Below are 17,934 nucleotides of genomic sequence, written 5' to 3' on the forward strand. Positions count from 1 at the left end.
ATGAAGAAGGGCTTCAGATATTCCTCCTGCTCTCCTTCCGGGCCCTTTCCCACTTTGGTTGCTCTCCTCTGAACATTCTCCTGTTTTTCACTGCGGTCAGACTGGATGCAGAATTGCACCCTGGTCCTGAGCATAAGATGAGATGCACGTCTGTGGTCGTAACTCACCTCGGTCCAGTAGACGAGGATCCCTAACCATTGTGGGCCAGTGAGAACCCGGAGGGCATCCTGAGGGTGCATAGCCAGTGGTGGGATTTAGCCAGTTTGGGCGAATCGGTAGTTAAATTTCTGGCTGGCTCTGCCCCTTTCCGCCCGGCCCTTCCAGGAGTCCCCATGCACCCCATTTTGGCTCCCAGGTAAGTGCAGGGAGGCCTCCTCTGCCCAAAACAGGGTGAAGGAGGCTTCAAGGAGACTTCCTAGGCCCACAATGGACTGCGGGGGGCGTCAGCACGTTCCCCCCTGCAGCCCGTTTTTGCTCCCAGGGGTGTGCAGGAGGCCGAGTGCTGATCTTTCTGATCGACAAGCTCAGTGTCTTAGCCACTGAGCCACCTAATCGCTTACCGCAGTCTTTTTCAAGCTTGGCCACTTTAAGAGGCGTGGACTGCAACTCCCAGAATTCCCCAGCTGGCTGGGGAGTTCTGGGAGTTGAAGTCCACGCCTCTTAAAGTGGCCAAGCTTGAAAAAGACTGATTTATAGGTATCAGATTAGTCCTGCCAAAAAAACAAAACTTAATTTTTGCAGGCTTTTCTTGCTGCAGAATTTGGACGGACAGCTAAGCCCCAGAGCCTGGCTGTGGCCTCCTTGCCAGCCAGGCTCCCTGATCCTAGAACTCCAGGTTGAGAGCCAAGGAAGGGAGCCCGCGGCTGCCTCTCTTCTGTGTGCTATTGTCTGCGGCCAGCCCGGCTGGAACTTGGCCTCCAGAAGTTCCGCTTCCAGTCGTTTTGCAGGCAGAGGAGGGGCCGAAAGCCGAAGCAGGCTGGGCGTTCTCGGGACTTGGAGTCCCAAGGCACCGATGGGAAAAACTTGGAGAAGTTATTTTTAGACGCCTGGTCAATGCGCTGCTGTTCCAGCTGGCGGAGGGAGGCCTCTTCCTTTCCTGCCCAGCGATATTTTGCAATGCGCTTGATCTCCAGAGCTTTGGGAGGTTGGGGGGGGGAGAGGGAGGTGGAAATGGCCAAGAGCAAAGCCACAGAAGAACGCAGTGTGCAAATTCACTGGATTGTGTGTGCGTGTGTGCGCGGCGGAGGGAGAATATCCAGCTTGGAAGCAGCTGGAGGTTCCTGCCTCTGTTCTAGGAAGCCAAGCCAAGAGGTGAATGTTTGGGAGGCTGGAGGTGGCGCCATTTGTGCACCTCTCTCCATAGGATCCAAGCCATGTTTCCAGGATTTTCCAGCTTTTTTTTTAATTACACCAGTTCAATCATCTAATCGGGGGGTGTCAAACTCAAGGCTCACGGTGCATGAATTTGGCCCCCGGGGCCAGCCTGGAAATAGCAAAGGACCAGCCCGCGGTGCCTCTGGAAGCCAAAACTAGGGTTGCCAGGCCTGCTTCCAAAAAATAGCGGACAAGCAGGGGCGGGGGGGGGGGTGTTAAGTAGTAAAAACATAAAAAAAAATTTTTACAATTAAATTATATATTTTCTTACAAACATTTTAACACGTATTAAAATAATCACTTCAAAACTTTATTTAAAATTCAAAACATCAAATATATTATAATAATATGTAAAATTTTAAATTACATTTTAATTTCATCATAAAGCTTTTGAATAAAAAAAAGTCCACTATTTTGTGAAAAAAAATAGTGAACATAATGTGAAAAAAGTGGACTGTCCACTCAAATAGTGGACACCTGGCAACCCTAGCCAAAACAGGACGTAGAGGGCCCTGCGCAGGCCCCATACGGCCCGTTTTCAGCCTGGATGGCCTCCTGCAGCACTTTGCTGGGCTAAAACAGGGCCCACAGGGCCCCGCTGATCCGGCCTTCAAAAAAAAAACCAGTTTGACACCCCTGATCTAATCCATTTTTTAAAAGATGAGCAGGACATTGCATTTCTATCTAACATGGAAGAGCTCGCCTCCTCACTTTGGAGGAAGGTGCAGTCCAGGGGTGAAATCTACTTACCTCCCCTACTGGTTCGAAAGCGCATGCTTGTCACATGGGATTTTGGACCCTCTGCACATGCGCAAAGCCTTCTGCGCATGCGCAGAGGGTAAAAAACAGTTTACTTCCTGGTTAAAACCTGGAATTAATGACGTCTGGGCGGGTGGATGGAGCCTCGCCCTCCGAGCCGCCGCTACCAGTTCGCCAAACCACCCACCGCCGCTACCAGTTTGCCCGAACCAGTGCAAATCGGTAGCATTTCACCCCTGGTGCAGTTCTCCCCCAGGCTGTGAATTCCCCACCCTTTTCCCAGAGGGTCTGGTCCACAATGAGGCCTTGCCAGCCTCACTGAATTTGACATCAGGGGCCTTAGAGACAGGAAGAAGCATTGAAGGCTGTAATTTGTCAGCCCTCCCAAATCAGACTCTCCTCAATGTGCTAAAGTGGAGTGTCTCAGCCCCCCTGGAGACAGCAGGTTGGGTGAGGATTTTCAGGGGGGTTCCTTGTGGGGCCCTGGATTTGGCAAACCAGGCAGGGCCCCGTGGCACAGAAGGGGAGACATGCCGAGCATTGAGGGGCTGGATGGAGGCATTGGCCAGTCCCATAGAGCCAAAATCAGTCCTGAAGAGCATTGGGGCCCAACGGGGCTGGAGAAGCAACAGAATTGGGGGTGCCATTGGAGAGACAAAGGCCAGCAGGCATGATAATGTGACTACATTTTGAGGGCAGCAGAGGGCAGCCCCTGGCTGACCGTGTGACTGATCAGGAGTGGGAAGCCAGGTTGGGCTGCGACTTGGCTGGGAAGAAGCCAGCGGAGTCTGGCATGAGCGCCGGACTGGAAAGAGGAAATAGCAAAACCATTTTCCTGCTGTCTGTGGCGTGTCTGCAAAAACCTTGAGGTCTTAAATTGAGACATCATTTTCATATTTGTATATTTATAATCCACTTTGCCTTTCAAAGGAGATCACTTAAATATGAGCCAGCCGTGTGTAGCAGCAGCCAAAACAGCTAATGCAATCCTTGCTTGTATAAACAGAGACAAAGAATCAAAATCACATGAAGCAGAGGTGGGTTTCAGCAGGTTCTGACCAGTTCTGGAGAACCAGTAGTGGAAATTTTGAGTAGTTCGGAGAACCGGCAAATACCACCTCTGACTGGCCCCGCCCCCATCTATTCTGTACCTCCCAACTCCCAGCTGATCGGGAGGGAATGGAGATTTTGCATAACCTTCCCCTGCCACGCCTACTAAGCCACACCCACCAAGCCATGCCACACCCACCAAGCCACGCCCACAGAACCAGTAGTAAAAAAAATTGAATCCCACCACTGACGTGAAATAGTAATGCTGCTTTATAAAACCTTAGTAAGACCACATGTGGAATGCTGCATTCAGTTTTGGTCACCACATTATAAAAAATATGTTGAGACTTTGGGAAAAAGTGCAAAGAAGAGCAACTAAAATGATTAAAGGCCTGGAGACAAAAACATATGAAGAACGGTAGCAGGAATTGGGTATGGCCAGTTTAGAGAAAAGAAGGACTGATGGCAGTCTTTGAATACCCTGTTTCCCCCAAAATAAGACATCCCCTGATAATAAGCCCAATCGGGCTTTTGAGCGCATGGCAATAAGGCCAAGCGCTTATTTCAGGGTTCAAAAAAATATAAGACAGAGTCTTATTTTCAGGGAAACACGGTATTTGAGGGCCTGCCCCACAGAAGAAGGGGGTCAGTTTATTTTCCAAAGCACCCGAAAGCAAGACAAGAAATAACGGATGGAAACTAGTCAAGGAGAGAAGCAACCTAGAATTAAGGAGAAACTTCCTAACAGTGAGGACAATTAGCCAGTGGAACAGAAGTTGCCTTCAGAAGTTGTGGATGCTTCATCGGTGGAGGCTTTTTTAAAGAAAAGATTAGACAGCCACTTGTCTGAAATGGTATAGGGTCTCCTGCTTAAGCAGGGGGCTGGACTAGAAGACCTCCAAGGTCCCTTCCATCTCTGTTCAGTTTGGTTGATCTCATTGGGAGGGGGGAGCTAATGTCCATTTGTCCAAGGGCTGTGCTGAGCTCCGGCAGGACTGTGTAAACTCCATGGCTAGGCGTGGCCCTGGTTGATTCCAGAGTTAGTGCATGCAGTATGTCCTTTTAAGATGCCCTCCGAAGCCTCCGGGTGGGACTGTACCATCCCCCCACCCCATTGCCTGTCTTTGGAAAAGCTGGATAATAACCAACTAATCTTCCCCAGAGTCCTCCACGGATGCACTAACCGCTTCCCTAACTCCTCCTTTGCATGCGCCCTCATGCCCTGGACTGACAGAGGCTGCCCGCCATGTACCAGGGAGCTGCTCTCTCCACTCATCAACGGGGTAAGTATGCTGCCTTCCCTCTGGCGGGCATTGTGCCACCCCCGCTCGGTTGCCTCCCCTCTGGGACGGCCATTCTGTCTCTCCTACCCACCCACCCACCCCGTTTCTCTCTGCCCCAACTAACTCTGGGTCTAATAATCCTTTCCTCAGTGCCTCTCTCCATTCCTTGTTCCCATCCCTTTGGGGGGCATTGGGCAAATTTCCCTTTGCTGCTCCCCTTGCGGGAGGAGCTGTTTGGGGGAGCCCAGGTTGTCATCTGGCAATTCTCCCTTGGGGGCAATGGGTTGAATTGGCAACTTGGGGAAAGGTGAGGTTTATGGAGGCTCCTGGGAGACATCGGTCACCTTCCCTGCTCCGCCACTTGCAATCTGCAAGCAAAAGCTTTACACTAGAATCAGGAAAATTGGGGAAGTGGGATTGATGTTTTGCTGCAGAACTTCGGTTTGCAGTCAATGATGGAAGCTGTGTAAACCAGGGGTCTCCAACCTTGGCAACTTTAAGCCTGGAGGACTTCAACTCCCAGAGTTCCCCAGCCAGCAAAGTTGAAGTCAAGGTTGCCAAGGTTGGAGATCCCTGGTCTAAACGGTTTTATGGTCATTTCGCAGAGAATTTGGGGGCATTTGTGGGAAATTAAACAGCTTTCTACCAGGAGAAAAGCATCACTGGTAGTCCTTGACTTACGTCAGAGGTGGGTTTCAGCAGGTTCTGACCAGTTCTGGAGAACTGGTAGCGGAAATTTTCAGTAGTTGGGAGAACCGGTAGTAAAAATTTTGACTGGCCCCACCCCACCTATTCTCTGCCTCCCAAGTCCCAGCTGATCAGGAGGAAATGGGGATTTTGCAGTAACCTTCCCCTGCCATGCTCACCAAGCCAAGCCACGCCCACCAAGCCACGCCCACAGAACCGGTAGTAAAAAAATTTGAAACCCACCACTGACTTATGATTGGAAAGGACTTCAAGGCCTTTAAATTAAGTGACTTGCAGGCGATTTTTGCAACCCCTTTTAGCCAAGGTCGTTAAGCGAATCACTGCAATTGTTAAGTGAATCGCACAGTCCTTAAACAAACTTAGCTGGAAAGTTAATGTTTAAAGTTAATTAAGTGAACTGGAAAGGTCACATACAACGATCGCTTGACCCCTGGATCTTGCAACCATCGGAAATACATTGCTGAATGTCCAAATTTGTCTGAATGGTTCCAGTGGTGGGTTCCTCCCGGTTCGACCCGATTCGGCCAAGCCGGTAGCAGTGACGATATGATGTCACTGAACCGGTTCTCTTTGTTCGGGAGCTGGGCCCTCCCGCCCCCCTCGACTTACAACAGCTCACTTAGTGACCGTTCAAACTTGCAACATCAGTGAAAAAAGTGACTTATGACCCTTTTTCACACTTACAACCGTGGCAGCATCCCCGCGGTCACGTGATCAAAATTCGGACGCTTGGCAAACTGACTCATACTTATGACCATGGCAGCGCCGCTGGGGATCACGTGATTCCCCTTTAGCGACCTTCTGACCAGCAAAGTCAATGCGGAAATCAGATTCACTTAACAACAGTGTTACTAACTTAGCAAGCGGTTAACATTCGCTTAACAACGATGGCAAGCGAGGTCGTAAAACTGGGACAAAGCTCCCTCAAATAAATTTCTCACCTAGCAACATAAAATTTCGGGCTCCGTTGTGGTCGTAAATCAAGGACCACAGAACAGTGTCCCCAGAAAGGATCAAGTGGGCAGTGAAAGCTGCAACAAGTTCCTGGTATAAATCACGGTGAACTAACCAGGATGGGGACCAGTGGTGGCTTCCAGTTACCTTCGCTACCGGTTCAGAACTGTGAGCGCACGCAGAGAGCATCGGTGATGACGTCTGGGTGGATGGGCGGAGCCTCCCACCGCCGTCACTACCGATTCCCCCGAACCGGGATGAACCAGTAGAAACCCACCACTGATGGGGACATCCCTTGGTGTCCTCCTGGTTGATTTCTCTCCAAGCCAAAAGGCCCACAGCAAAAGCTCCAAGTGTGGGGAGGGGAGGGAATGGGGGAGAAGCCAACGGAGCCCCCTCACCTTCTCTTTTCTCCCCCTGCAGCCGTCTGCGAGGGCAACTTCACCTGCACCAACAACGAGGTGTGTGTGAGGCCCAACGAATGTCGCTGTCGCCATGGCTATTTTGGGGCCAACTGCGAAACCAGTAAGCAAACTCCAGACTGGGGAGGGCGGGGAGGGGGAAAGGGGGCCATCAGGGGCCAGAACCACCAGTCCCATCCAGGCCAGAGTTCCCACCCCCTCAGCATCCAGAAAGTTGAGGATTTGAGAATTCCCACCTGTCCGGCAGAGAAGATAAATGGGGGAGGGGATGATTATCATCATCATTATTTCAATTTAATATCTCATCTTCTTAACCTTGCTTTTGGGTGCTGCTTGTGGGCTTCTCACAGGTCAGGGGCTAGGAAGGTTAGGGTTGTGTTTGACTTGGGGGTCCTGGGTGGGAGTGGCCAGCTCGATGTCACTCATGTTGAGGACACCTGTGGTGCAGGGGAGAAATCCAGCAGTTTCTGACAGGTTCTGGAGAACCGGTAGCAGAAATTTTGAGCAGTACAGAGAACCGGCAAATGCCACCTCTGGCTGGGCCCAGAGTGGGGTGGGAATGGAGATTTTGCAATATCCTTCCCCCAGGAGTGGGGAAGGAATGGGGATTTTGCAGCATCCTTCCCCCAGAAGTGGGGTGGGAATGGGGATTTTGCAATATCCTTCCCTTGCCACACCCATCAAGCCATGCCCACCAAGCCATGTCCATAGAACCGGTAGTAAAAAAAAATGGATTTCACCACTCCTGTGGTGGCCAAGTGCTAAGGCAGGACTTCCCTGCCTCTCACTATAATCTTCCTTCCTTCCTTCCTTCCTTCCTTCCTTCCTTCCTTCCTTCCTTCCTTCCTTCCTTCCTTCCCTCCCTCCCTCCCTCCCTCCCTCCCTCCCTCTTCATTCTCCTTTCTTCTTCCTTCCCCTCTTTCCTTGCTTTCTTTTTCTTTTTCTTTCTTCTTTCCCTTTCTCCTTTCCTGTCTGTTTTTGGATGCTCAAATGCAAAAGGGGAAACATTTCTCCTTTTCTTTTGTTTTTAGTTTGTTTTGATAGTCCTCTACCACCGAAAACGGGGCCCAGGGCGGGGCTGTGCACGGCCCTCCCAAGCTCCGTTTTCGCTGGCAGAGGCACCGTGGGCCAGATTTGGTCCAGATTTGAGTTTGACACCCTGCGGTAGAGAAATTAATTAAGCATGAAAATGTGGGCAAATAGGAGGGCAAAGGTCCTTCTGTGACTGGGGAGCAAAACAATAAAGACTGCCCTCCCAAAATTGGCTAGAGCAGTGTTTCTCAACCTTGGCAACTTTAAGATGGGTAGACTTCAACTCCACATATCTTAATGGAAATCCACATATCTCAAAGTTGCCAGGGTTGAATGCGGCATCTTCGCAGGAGTGTGTTGTGGCCCCGCCCTCTGAGCCTATCTCATCGGAGGAAGAAGGCTCCGAACATGAGGAAGAGGAGTCAGCCAGGCCTCCCTCTCCAGGCCCCTCCCCTCTGGTTCTGCCTCAAGTGCCGGCCGAGGAAGAGGAGATTAGCCAGGAGCCAGGTGTCTCCGATGAGAGTGATGGAGGCGATCTGTCGTTCCTGGATGCACGCCAACGAAGGCGTGATAAACGTTTGCAGCAGCTTGGGAGGCGTGCTAGGGATTAGAACTGAGTCACTGGACCACACCCCAGAGACTATATAAGAGAGGGTGGTGGCTGGTAAAACTCAGTGACGAACAAAAACTAACTCTGGCTAGTCACTTGAACAACGTCTGAAGCTGCCAAAGGGATATTGTTTTGCTGGACTATTTGCAATGCGTATGTAATTTTATGTTATCTGTTGCAGTAAAGCTTTTGGCAGAAGGTGCTTATATTGTTGCCAAGTTTGAGATAACGACCTGTGTGCGTGCCAAGTACTTTCTTAACCCTCGGCTGGCTGTGTTTGTGTGTGTGTGTAGACGGGGACAGATCAGAATATCTCCTGCCTGTCTTGCTGGCTTGGCAGAACAATGATGGGATGGGTGTGGTGGCAGAGTGGTGCAAACCCTCCTGTTTGCCGGCCTTTTAAAAAATTACTAGCACGAACAATCCACAGCCACTGCGATATTGCAGGGTAGCCGGTTAGAGTAACTCAAACTTAACAGTGGGAGAGTTACGGGAAGAGCCGCGGTGGCGCAGTGGTTAGAGTGCAGTACTGCAGGCTACTTCTGCTGACTACCAGCTGCCTGAAATTTGGCAGTTCAATTCTCACCAGGCTCAAGGTTGACTCAGCCTTCTGTCCTTCCGAGGTCGGTAAAGTGAGGACCCAGATTGTTGCGGGCAAGAGGCTGACTCTGTAAACCACTTAGAGAGGGCTGTGAAGGACTGTGAAGCGGTATATAAGTCTCTAAGGGTTATTACTATTATGGGAAGCGGGACCCTCCAGGATGCTCACCTGCTTCTGTCATCCCCTGCAGAGTGTCCCCGCCTCTTTTGGGGCCCGGATTGCAAAGAGCTATGCAACTGCTACCCCAACGGGCAGTGTGAGGACGTGACGGGCCAGTGCACATGCAATGCCAACCGCTGGGGCCAGCGGTGCGAGAACGTCTGCCTGTGCAAACATGGCAAATGTGACCAGAAGACGGGCAAGTGTTCCTGCGAGCCGAACTGGTGGGGGCCCCAGTGTGCCAACGCCTGCTACTGCAGCCTCAACTCGCAGTGCGACCAGAAGACGGGCATCTGCCTCTGCCAACCGGGCTGGTGGGGGCGCACCTGCAACAACCAGTGCGCCTGCAGCACCTCGCCCTGCGAGCAGTTCACGGGACGCTGCCAGTGCCGCAGCCGCACCTTTGGTCCCCGTTGCGACCGTTACTGCCAGTGTCACATGGGGAAGTGCAACCAGGTGGACGGGACCTGCACCTGCGAGCCAGGCTACCGGGGGAAGTTCTGCCGCGAGGCCTGTCCGGCCGGCTTCTACGGACAAGGCTGCAGGCGACGGTAAGCAGGGCCGCCTTTGGGGACTCCCCCCACCCCCAGGGATTTGGAGAGGCAGGGCAGATCTGCAACACTCAGCCTGTGCCCGTCCCCATTGTCCCTTTCCTCGAAACAGCTCAGGGCAGCGTTTCTCAGCCATGGCACATTTAAGAGGGGCAGACTTCAACTCCCAGAATTGTCCGGTCATCCATACTTGCCAAGGTTGAGAAACGGCATCCTGGACCCACTGGCAGACCCTCACATGACCTTCCCAGAACATTTGGGCAAGAAGCAGTCTCTTTATCAAGGTTCAGCCCAGTTCTTCTTTTTCTTGTGCCATATCCGTCATCAGACGTTGCCAATCATGTTGGCCATCCTATTTTTATCAACAGCCGCATGAAAAAGCGCTGCTGAGTTTTGTCCAAACCGGCTCCTTAGATTTTGAAGCCATGATGTTCTTCTTCTGCCTGGACCTCATTTGCCTTCAATCTTTCCCTGGAGGATTAAGTGAAGGATGCCGTATTTTTCCCGGTGTCACATCGATGGCACGTCCAAAATATTCCAACTTTTGTTTTTTTATGGTTTTGATGATTTCCCTTGTCTTTCTTAAGCGTCTTATCACCTCCTCCTTTCTGATTTTGTCAACCCAACTTATACGTAACAGCTACCTATCAAGCCACATAAATCAGCCCTACTGCAAGAAAAATATTAAATGACATTTGCAAGTGATAACTTCTAAAGAGAATATGTAATCTCCATAAGTCCCTGATTTGGCATTTTGAGAGCATTTATAACTTTTTTTTTTTTAATCAAGGAAGAACATTGGATTGTTAAAGTGCTCAAAGAAAGCAGAATTGGGGGATTTCTCCAATTATCTGGAAGAGCTGCGGGCACAATCTTACTTGAGTGCAGAATAATTCAGAAACTCCACCTATAGGTTTGCCCTCTGCCCACCTCTCCCACCCACCCCAAATTCAGGAGAAATGAAGTATTTCAAAATGGACAATTTGCAATGAGTGGGATTTCAGCCTCCATCATCCCCAGCTACCAGGTCCTCAAACCACATTGGTTCAGGATTTTGAGGGTCAAAATTACAATATTTTTCAAATTATAAGACGCACCTAAATTTAGAAGAGGAAAACAAAAAAAAAAAAAGTTTTTTGCCTCCATGCCAGAGGTGGGTTTCAGCAGGTTCTGACCAGTTCTGGAGAAACGGTAGTGGAAATTTTGAGTAGTTCGGAGAAGTGGTAGTAAAAATTCTGACTGGCTCCTCCTCCATCTATTCTCTGCTTCCCAAGTCCCAGCTGATCGGGAGGAAATGGGGATTTTGCAGTATCCTTCCCCTGGAATGGGGTGGGAATGGAGGGTTTACAGTATCCTTCCCCTGCCACGCCCACCAAGCCACACCCATCAAGTCATGCCACACCCACCAAGCCACACCCACAGAACCGGTAGTAAAAAAAAATTGAAACCCACCACTGCTCCGTGCGCCCCATTTTCGGGTCTTTTCCAGCCTTTTTCAAGGTTTTTGTCAGCCCACTTTTGGGACTTTTTTCATCCCATTTTCAAAACTTTTTTAGCCCATTTTTTGGGGGGGAAAAGAGCAGAAAAAAGCCTCAAAAACAGGCCGGAAAAAGCCTCAAAAACAAGTCGAAAAAAGCCTTGAAAACAGGCTGAAAAAAGCCTTGAAAATTGGCCCAAAAAAGCCTCAAAAACGGGCTGAAAAAAAGCCCGAAAATGGGCCGAAAAAAGGCCTGGAAAAGGCCCCCCAAAAGGCCCAAAGCAGGGCTTGAGGAGGCCAAAATATGGCCCGCGGGTGGGTGGGGCTTCAGCAATATTCAGTCTATAAGATGCCCAGACATTTTCACCCTCTTTTGGGAGACAAATAGGTGCTTATAGTCCGAAAAACATGGTACTGAGAGAGAGAGAAATGGCCCAGCAACCCTAGGTGAATGCACCTCCGTCACAACCCAGCCAGTTTCCAATAAACCTGGTCTGTAGAGGTCGTCCTCGTCTTATGACCACAATGGCCACCAGCATTTAACACCAACTGCTAAGCAAAGCAGTTGTTGAGTGAGATGAATTCCGTTTTGCAACCTTTTTTTGCCGGGGTTGTTAAGCGAATCACTGCAGTGAAGAGAATGTTGCGGTTCTTAAGTGAATCTAATTTCCTCCATTGACTTTGCTTGTCGAAAGTCGCCAATGGTGACCAGATGAGCCAGGGATGCTCCAGCCGTCATACACACGTACTGGTTGCCAAACACCCAAATTTTGATCATGGGGATGCTGCAGTGGTTATAAGTGTGAGGACAGCTCGTAAGTCACTATTTTCAATGCCATTGCAGCTTCGAACAGTCACTAAATAAATGGTTGCAAGTCAAGAACCATCTGCACTAGCCTAAAGGTTCTCTTTGGATTGAGAAGAATCCCTTCCTTCAAAAAAATTGGGAAGAGGCACCCAGAAGCCTCCCTGCCAAGTGCCTACCCTCTGGTGGGTGCAAGTCTGTCTGGCAGGGAGATGGATAATTGTCTGCTACATCTATTCATCTCTGCCCCCTGCCTTTTATCCCCAGAGTTAGGGTGGGGCTTCGCTAGCAGCAGTGGCTCTTCCGTCCCAAGGACCGGCCCATAGATTCCCACTGCTCTCCTCTCCTCTGCTTCTGTTCATATTTGCATCAGTCACTGGACCCAGCTGTTCCTCCTCTTCCTCATCAGCCACCTCCAGACCTGGGGGCTGTTGACTCTCCATCTGAGGGTTGATGGATGGCCCAGGCTCCACCTTTGTCTCTTTCTCTCTGCCATCTCCCTTCCCTCTTCCCCCTCGGAGCTCTCAGGCTGCCTCGATGCTGGCCCTGACTCCCACACCGCCACATCATCTGATTCGGCTGCTGGAGGGGCTGGCTGCCGACAGGCCACAACTACTTGCTGCCTGGCCCCATGCCCTTCACACGCTCTCTGCTCCATCTCCGCAGGTGCGGTCAGTGCAAGGAGCTCCAGCCGTGTACAATTGTGGATGGCCGTTGCCTGGCCTGCGAAGCCGGTTGGAATGGAACCAAGTGTGACCAGATCTGCTCCCCGGGCTTTTACGGAGAGGGCTGTGAGCAGATCTGCCCTCCCTGTAAGGATGGCCACACCTGCAATCATATCAATGGGAAATGTTCCCACTGCAATCCAGGCTGGATCGGAGACAGGTGAGTAGCTGATGGCCTCTGAGTACCGAAAAGTGTCCTTGATAGTATACTGTCTTCGATCTGTTGGTGCATCTTCCCTTTGGATCCCTTGGGGTTGCACAAACGTGACACACTCAACATATGTGTGTTTTGGGTTCTAGATTACCAATCTCAAGGGATCGCTCAGCCTTTATTTAATCCATTGCTACTTCTTCAGAACCTGTACTCTTAGGCCAAATTGCCAAATCCATTATTCAAGGGCCTCTGCCTAATTAGAATTAGAATTAGAATTAGAATTAGAATTAGAATTAGAATTAGAATTAGAATTAGAATTAGAATTAGAATTGAGCTGGAAGGGACCTTGGAGGTATTCTAGTCCAGCCCCTCGCTCAAGCATGAATGACGAGAAGCGAGTTTCCTATGATGATCTCAGCTGTCCTCACCACTCTCTGTAGGGACTTTCTATCTCAGGCACTGCTGCCACCAAACCAAACAGGGATGCAGTTTGTTAAAATGCTCTCAATCGTGCCTCTGTAAAAAGTGGCCAGAATAGAAGGCGAAAGATATGCTCTCCGCATCCGACATAGGAAATGCAGACACCAGTTTGCATGCTTCACTAAGGATGACGTGCGGAGAGACCAGTTCAGATTGTTAGTTATCTTCACTCCCAGATGCTAATGATAATACTGTCAAAGCTGCATCTTTGATACTGAGTAGGACTATGCCGTCTCTTTCTAAAATCTACAATGCCCTGTGCTCCTGCAGCCAGCACCCCAAAGTCAACCACCGAACCTCCAGGTAGACAAAGCCCTGTCTCCACTACCCTGTGTTTGTCTTGCTGCCCTTTTCTCCAGGTGCGAGACCAAATGCCGCAACGGGACGTACGGTGAGAACTGTGCCTTCGTCTGCAGCAGCTGTTTTAACGGGGAGTGCCACTTTGAGACCGGGAGGTGCCTCTGCCAGGCCGGGTTCCATGGGACGTTGTAAGTGACCATCACACGGGAAGACTCAGTCCCCCCACCCCATCCACCCACCCCCATATGTCTCTGGGCAAGGCTGGGCTTAGCTAAGGAAGCTGCGGTCTTTCTTGCTGAAGCAAAGCAAAATGGAATGTACACTTTTCCTAAGACTGAAAAATGTATGTTTCTGACTTGTAGAAGGTTCTTCTTCTATTTACGACAAGGTGATTTGTGTTCTTTAAGCAAATCAACAATTTTAATTTTAATTTAATTTAATTTCCAATTTATATGCCGCCCTTCTCCCTGAGGACTCAGGGCGGTGTACAGCCAAGATAAAAAACATAGAATACAAATATTAAAAAACATTTAAAAATATATATAAATTTTGGCCCAAAAGTTAAGAAATCACAGACTGATTAAAAGAATTTAAAAATTTCTTCTTAAGCCAACCCGGCTTGCTGGAAAAGATGGGTTTTAAGGGAACAACGGAAGGCATTGAGGTCATGGATTCTCCTTATCTCCGGGGGCAACTGATTCCAGAGGGTGGGAGCCCCCACAGAGAAGGCCCTCCCCCTGGGGGTCACCAGCCTACATTGTTTGGCTGATGGCACCCTGAGGAGGCCCTCTCTGTGGGAGCGCACGGGTCGATGGGAGGTCGTCGGTAGCACTGGAGTGCCCTGTTTCCTGTTTGGTCCTCCTTGCTTATGGGACGCTTAGATCTGTGTTTACAGATTGAGTGTTTCTCAACCTCGGCTTGAAGCTTCAACTCCCAGAATTCCCCAGGCAGCCATGCTGGGAAATAAATCTAATACAGGTAGTCTGTGACTTACAACCACAATTGAGCCAGCGGTGAAATGTAAAATTTGTTACTACCGGTTCTGTGGGCGTGGCTTGGTGGCGGGGGGGGGGGTAATGTGACTGGGTGGGCGTGGCCAACTTTTTTTTTTTTTTTACTTTTAAAAGCCAAAGAGGTTGCAGAAAAAAATGCTTTTAAAAGCCTCTGACGATCCCAGCTGAGCCGCGCGATCATCAGAGGCTTTTTTTTTTTACTTTTAAAAGCATTTTTTCTACAATCTCTTCGGCCGAAAAAATGCTTTTAAAAGTAAAAAAAAAAAGCCTCTGATGATCGCGCGGTTCAGCTGGGCAGGGATTTTTGCTACCGGTTCTCCGAACCACTGCCCACTATCGTTACCGGATCGGGTGATCCGGTCTGAACCGGGAGCATTTCACCCCTGAATTGAGCCCAAAATTTATGTTGCTAAGTAAGATATATATATCCCATTTTATGACTTTTCTTGCCACATTTGTTACGTGAATCACTGCAGTTGTGAAATTCATCACACGGTTGTTAAGCGAATCTGCCTTTCCCATGGAGTTTGCTTGTCCAAAAGTCACAAAAGGAGATCATGTGATCCTGGGACTCTACAACCGTCATAAATATGAATCAGTTGCCAAGCGTCCGAATTTTGATCACATGATCGTGGGGGATGCTGCAATGGTCACAAGTGTGAAAACTGGTCATAAGTCACTTTTTTCAGTTCCGTTGTAACTTTGAATGGTCGCTAAGTGAACTGTTGTAAGTCGAGGACTACCTGTATAGAACCAGTGGAAGCAGGCTGACTGGGGGATTCTGGGAGTTGAAGTCCTCACATTTTTAAGACATGGAGGTTGAGAAACACTGGTTGAGAGATTAGCCAGACCAGTTAAATAAGCTGCCCTCTGGCTTACTTAAAGCAGGAAAGGGTCACCAAGATACCATTTTACACACTTTATAAAAGTCTGAGATGAATACTCCTATATGATAATGTTGGAAGAAATATCGATCTGGTTCAGTTCCAAACCGGGAGAAAGGCACTGCAGAGAAAATGAAGGCTTGAAGCTGATTGGAAAGATGGTTTAATGATGAACAGAACCACCAAGCACATGGTTCTGGACAGCTGACCACATGGAGTTGAGAGTGGGTGGCTTTTATACCTTCTCTGGGATTCATATTTGATCTTCTTGTTCCTGTGCAAGAACATGTATTCTATTGGCTGTTGTCAGACTCCCATGGGGCCATGTAGGGGTCATGTTTGTCTGAGCTAAGTTTGGTTGAAGTTTGGAGGGTGATGCAATGTCCTTAGGAGATTGTGCAATGTAGTGAGCTCTGTGTCTTGGTGAGTTGAACCTATTATGTCCTGAAGGTCATAATATACCCTGGAGTTGAAGGTCTTTTGTTTTGTAGATAGGCTGGCCCAGTCTTTCTTAATGGGCACAAAATATATACTGGGGGCAGGGAGCTGGGGCTCTGGGTTTCTGTCTCCCTTAAGATTTTTTATTCCGCTTTTAGGGGAAATATAATATTCTGCATTTTTAATATTTGCTAAAATATTTCATTCTTCTAGGAGGGGGATGGGTGCTAACTTTCTACAATAATAAGGCGTAATTTCTCAATCTCAGCAGCTTTTATTTCTGTGGATTTCTGCTCCCAGAATTCCCCAGCCAGCCTGCTTCCATGGGTTCTAGATTAATAGCTGCTTCTTTTAATTCAGAGTCAGCAATGGTCAGAACCCCTTTTTGACCTGTATCCTGCTTGGTTTTGGAAGTGATGAAATACTTTAAAGGAGCAAGATGTGTGTCCCAGCCCTGCAAAGAGTTAATGCAGCATTCTCACCTCTTAAAAAAAACTGATTTCTTCAGTTTCTTTCTAGTTAAGGACAAAGAATGGATAGGATCTTAAGTTTTTCCTCCTACCCACTTGTTGTGGTCCACCAGCAGCCTACAGAGCTGGCAGCGGAGTCGGACAGTGAGGAGGCTGGGGAGGAACATGGGCCAGTCCTGGAGTCTGGGGAAGGCTCAGACAAGGGCTCTGAATCAGAGGCAGAGATGGGGCCAGGGCCATCTGGGAGTTATGAGCGGACTCCGATGCCTCCAGAGTCGGACATCAGAGAGGCAGAGGAACAGGAGGAACCTGTTCCTAGTGCGCCCATGTGCAGAACTGCCAGAAGGCAAGAACAGTTAAAACAAAAGGGACGACTCGGGAGTAAGGCCTGGAGATGATTGGCCCCTCCCATAAGGCTTAAAAGAGGAGCAAAGGCACGTGGGCCCTTTGCAGGAAAGCAACGTTGTTAATTCTGTTCCCAGTCGGTATCTCTGTTTGATTCTGGGCTCTGTATGGCTTTGCCAAATAGGTCTTTGGCAAAGTGTCAAGGGAGAAAGAGGTTGGTGATTATCCTGAAGGACTTTTTGCAACTAATTGGGACTCAGCTGTGAATGAACGTAATTCACAGCTGTTGCAATAAAAGAGGTTTTTGGGACTACTCGTGAGTTTTAATTACTCAGGAAGCCTAGGTCACACCACCACTCTCAAAGAAGAGTAGCTCCTATGGCTGAACTAAGAAGCACAAGATCTTCGTTTCCTGCCTTCCACAGTTCTTTAGCTTTAGCAGAAAAAAGATATCCTGGCCGGGTTTAGTCATGGCATGCTTATTCAAGACAAAGCTTGTATTTATTGTCCTGTTTTTTTCCCCCAACAAATTCTTGCTGTGTTTTCGGCAAAGAAAGCTGACTTCTCCCTCCGAGTGAAGGGGGGGGGAATCTTTCTACCCACCGTTTCTTTTCTATTATATATGTAAATCAGAATTCTTGCAAGTTTAGGATTCTCTTTGTGTTTTTTCCCAACATCTGCTTTCCCAACCTGGTGCACTCATCAGTGTGTTGGGATTAAAATTCACATCATTCCCAGATGGACTGCAGGATGCTAATCGGCTCCAGCCAATTTGTACTAACCTTCTCTAAAGCCTTGTTTCTCAACTTTGGCAACTTTAAGTTGGGTGGGCTTCAACTCCCAGAATTCCCCAGCCAGAATTGCTGGCTGGGCAATTCTGGGAGTTGAAGTCCACCCAACTTTAACAGATTTAACAGATTAACAGAGTTGAAAAGGACCTTGGAGGTCATTTAGTCCAACCCCCCCCCCCACACCCAAGGAGGAGACCCTACACCATTTCTGACAGATGGCAGTTCAGTCTCTCCTTGAAAGCCTCCAGTGATGAAGTTCCCACAACTTCTGAAGGCAACTTCTGTTCCATGGGTTGATTGTTCTCACTGTCAGGAAATTCCTCCTTATTTCCAGGTTGAATCTCTCCTTGATCAGTTTCCATCCGTTATTCCTTGTCTGGCCTTCGGGTGCCTTGGAAAGTAGCTTGACCCCCTTCCTCCTCTCTGTGGCAGCCCCTCAAATACGGGACCACTGCTATCATGTCTCCCCTGGTCCTTCTCTTCACTAGACTAGCCAGGCCCAGTTCCTGCAACCTTAAATTGCCAAGTTTGAGAAACACAATTCTGAAG

The 17,934-nt window shown here is 49.1% G+C and overlaps 1 protein-coding gene across 2 annotated transcripts in view; it reads left to right on the top strand.

Moving 5' to 3' along the window:
- SCARF2 (scavenger receptor class F member 2) overlaps positions 1-17,934 on the top strand; it is a 70,328-nt gene that overhangs the window by 21,557 nt on the left and 30,837 nt on the right. Inside the window, exons 1-5 of one of the 2 annotated variants that reach the window (XM_034438445.3) lie at positions 4,346-4,466; positions 6,552-6,653; positions 8,984-9,503; positions 12,452-12,670; positions 13,504-13,632. In XM_034438445.3, coding sequence (XP_034294336.2) covers positions 4,430-4,466; positions 6,552-6,653; positions 8,984-9,503; positions 12,452-12,670; positions 13,504-13,632 — 1,007 coding nt within the window. In that variant the 5' untranslated portion in view covers positions 4,346-4,429. Of the gene's footprint in view, positions 1-4,345; positions 4,467-6,551; positions 6,654-8,983; positions 9,504-12,451; positions 12,671-13,503; positions 13,633-17,934 lie in introns of those variants that run through there. The other variant, XM_034438444.3, reaches the window with a different exon arrangement.

This window comes from Pantherophis guttatus, chromosome 17 (assembly GCF_059756535.1).
Source record: "Pantherophis guttatus breed Tessera chromosome 17, ASM5975653v1, whole genome shotgun sequence".
In the NCBI taxonomy this organism is placed as follows: Eukaryota; Metazoa; Chordata; class Lepidosauria; order Squamata; family Colubridae; genus Pantherophis; species Pantherophis guttatus.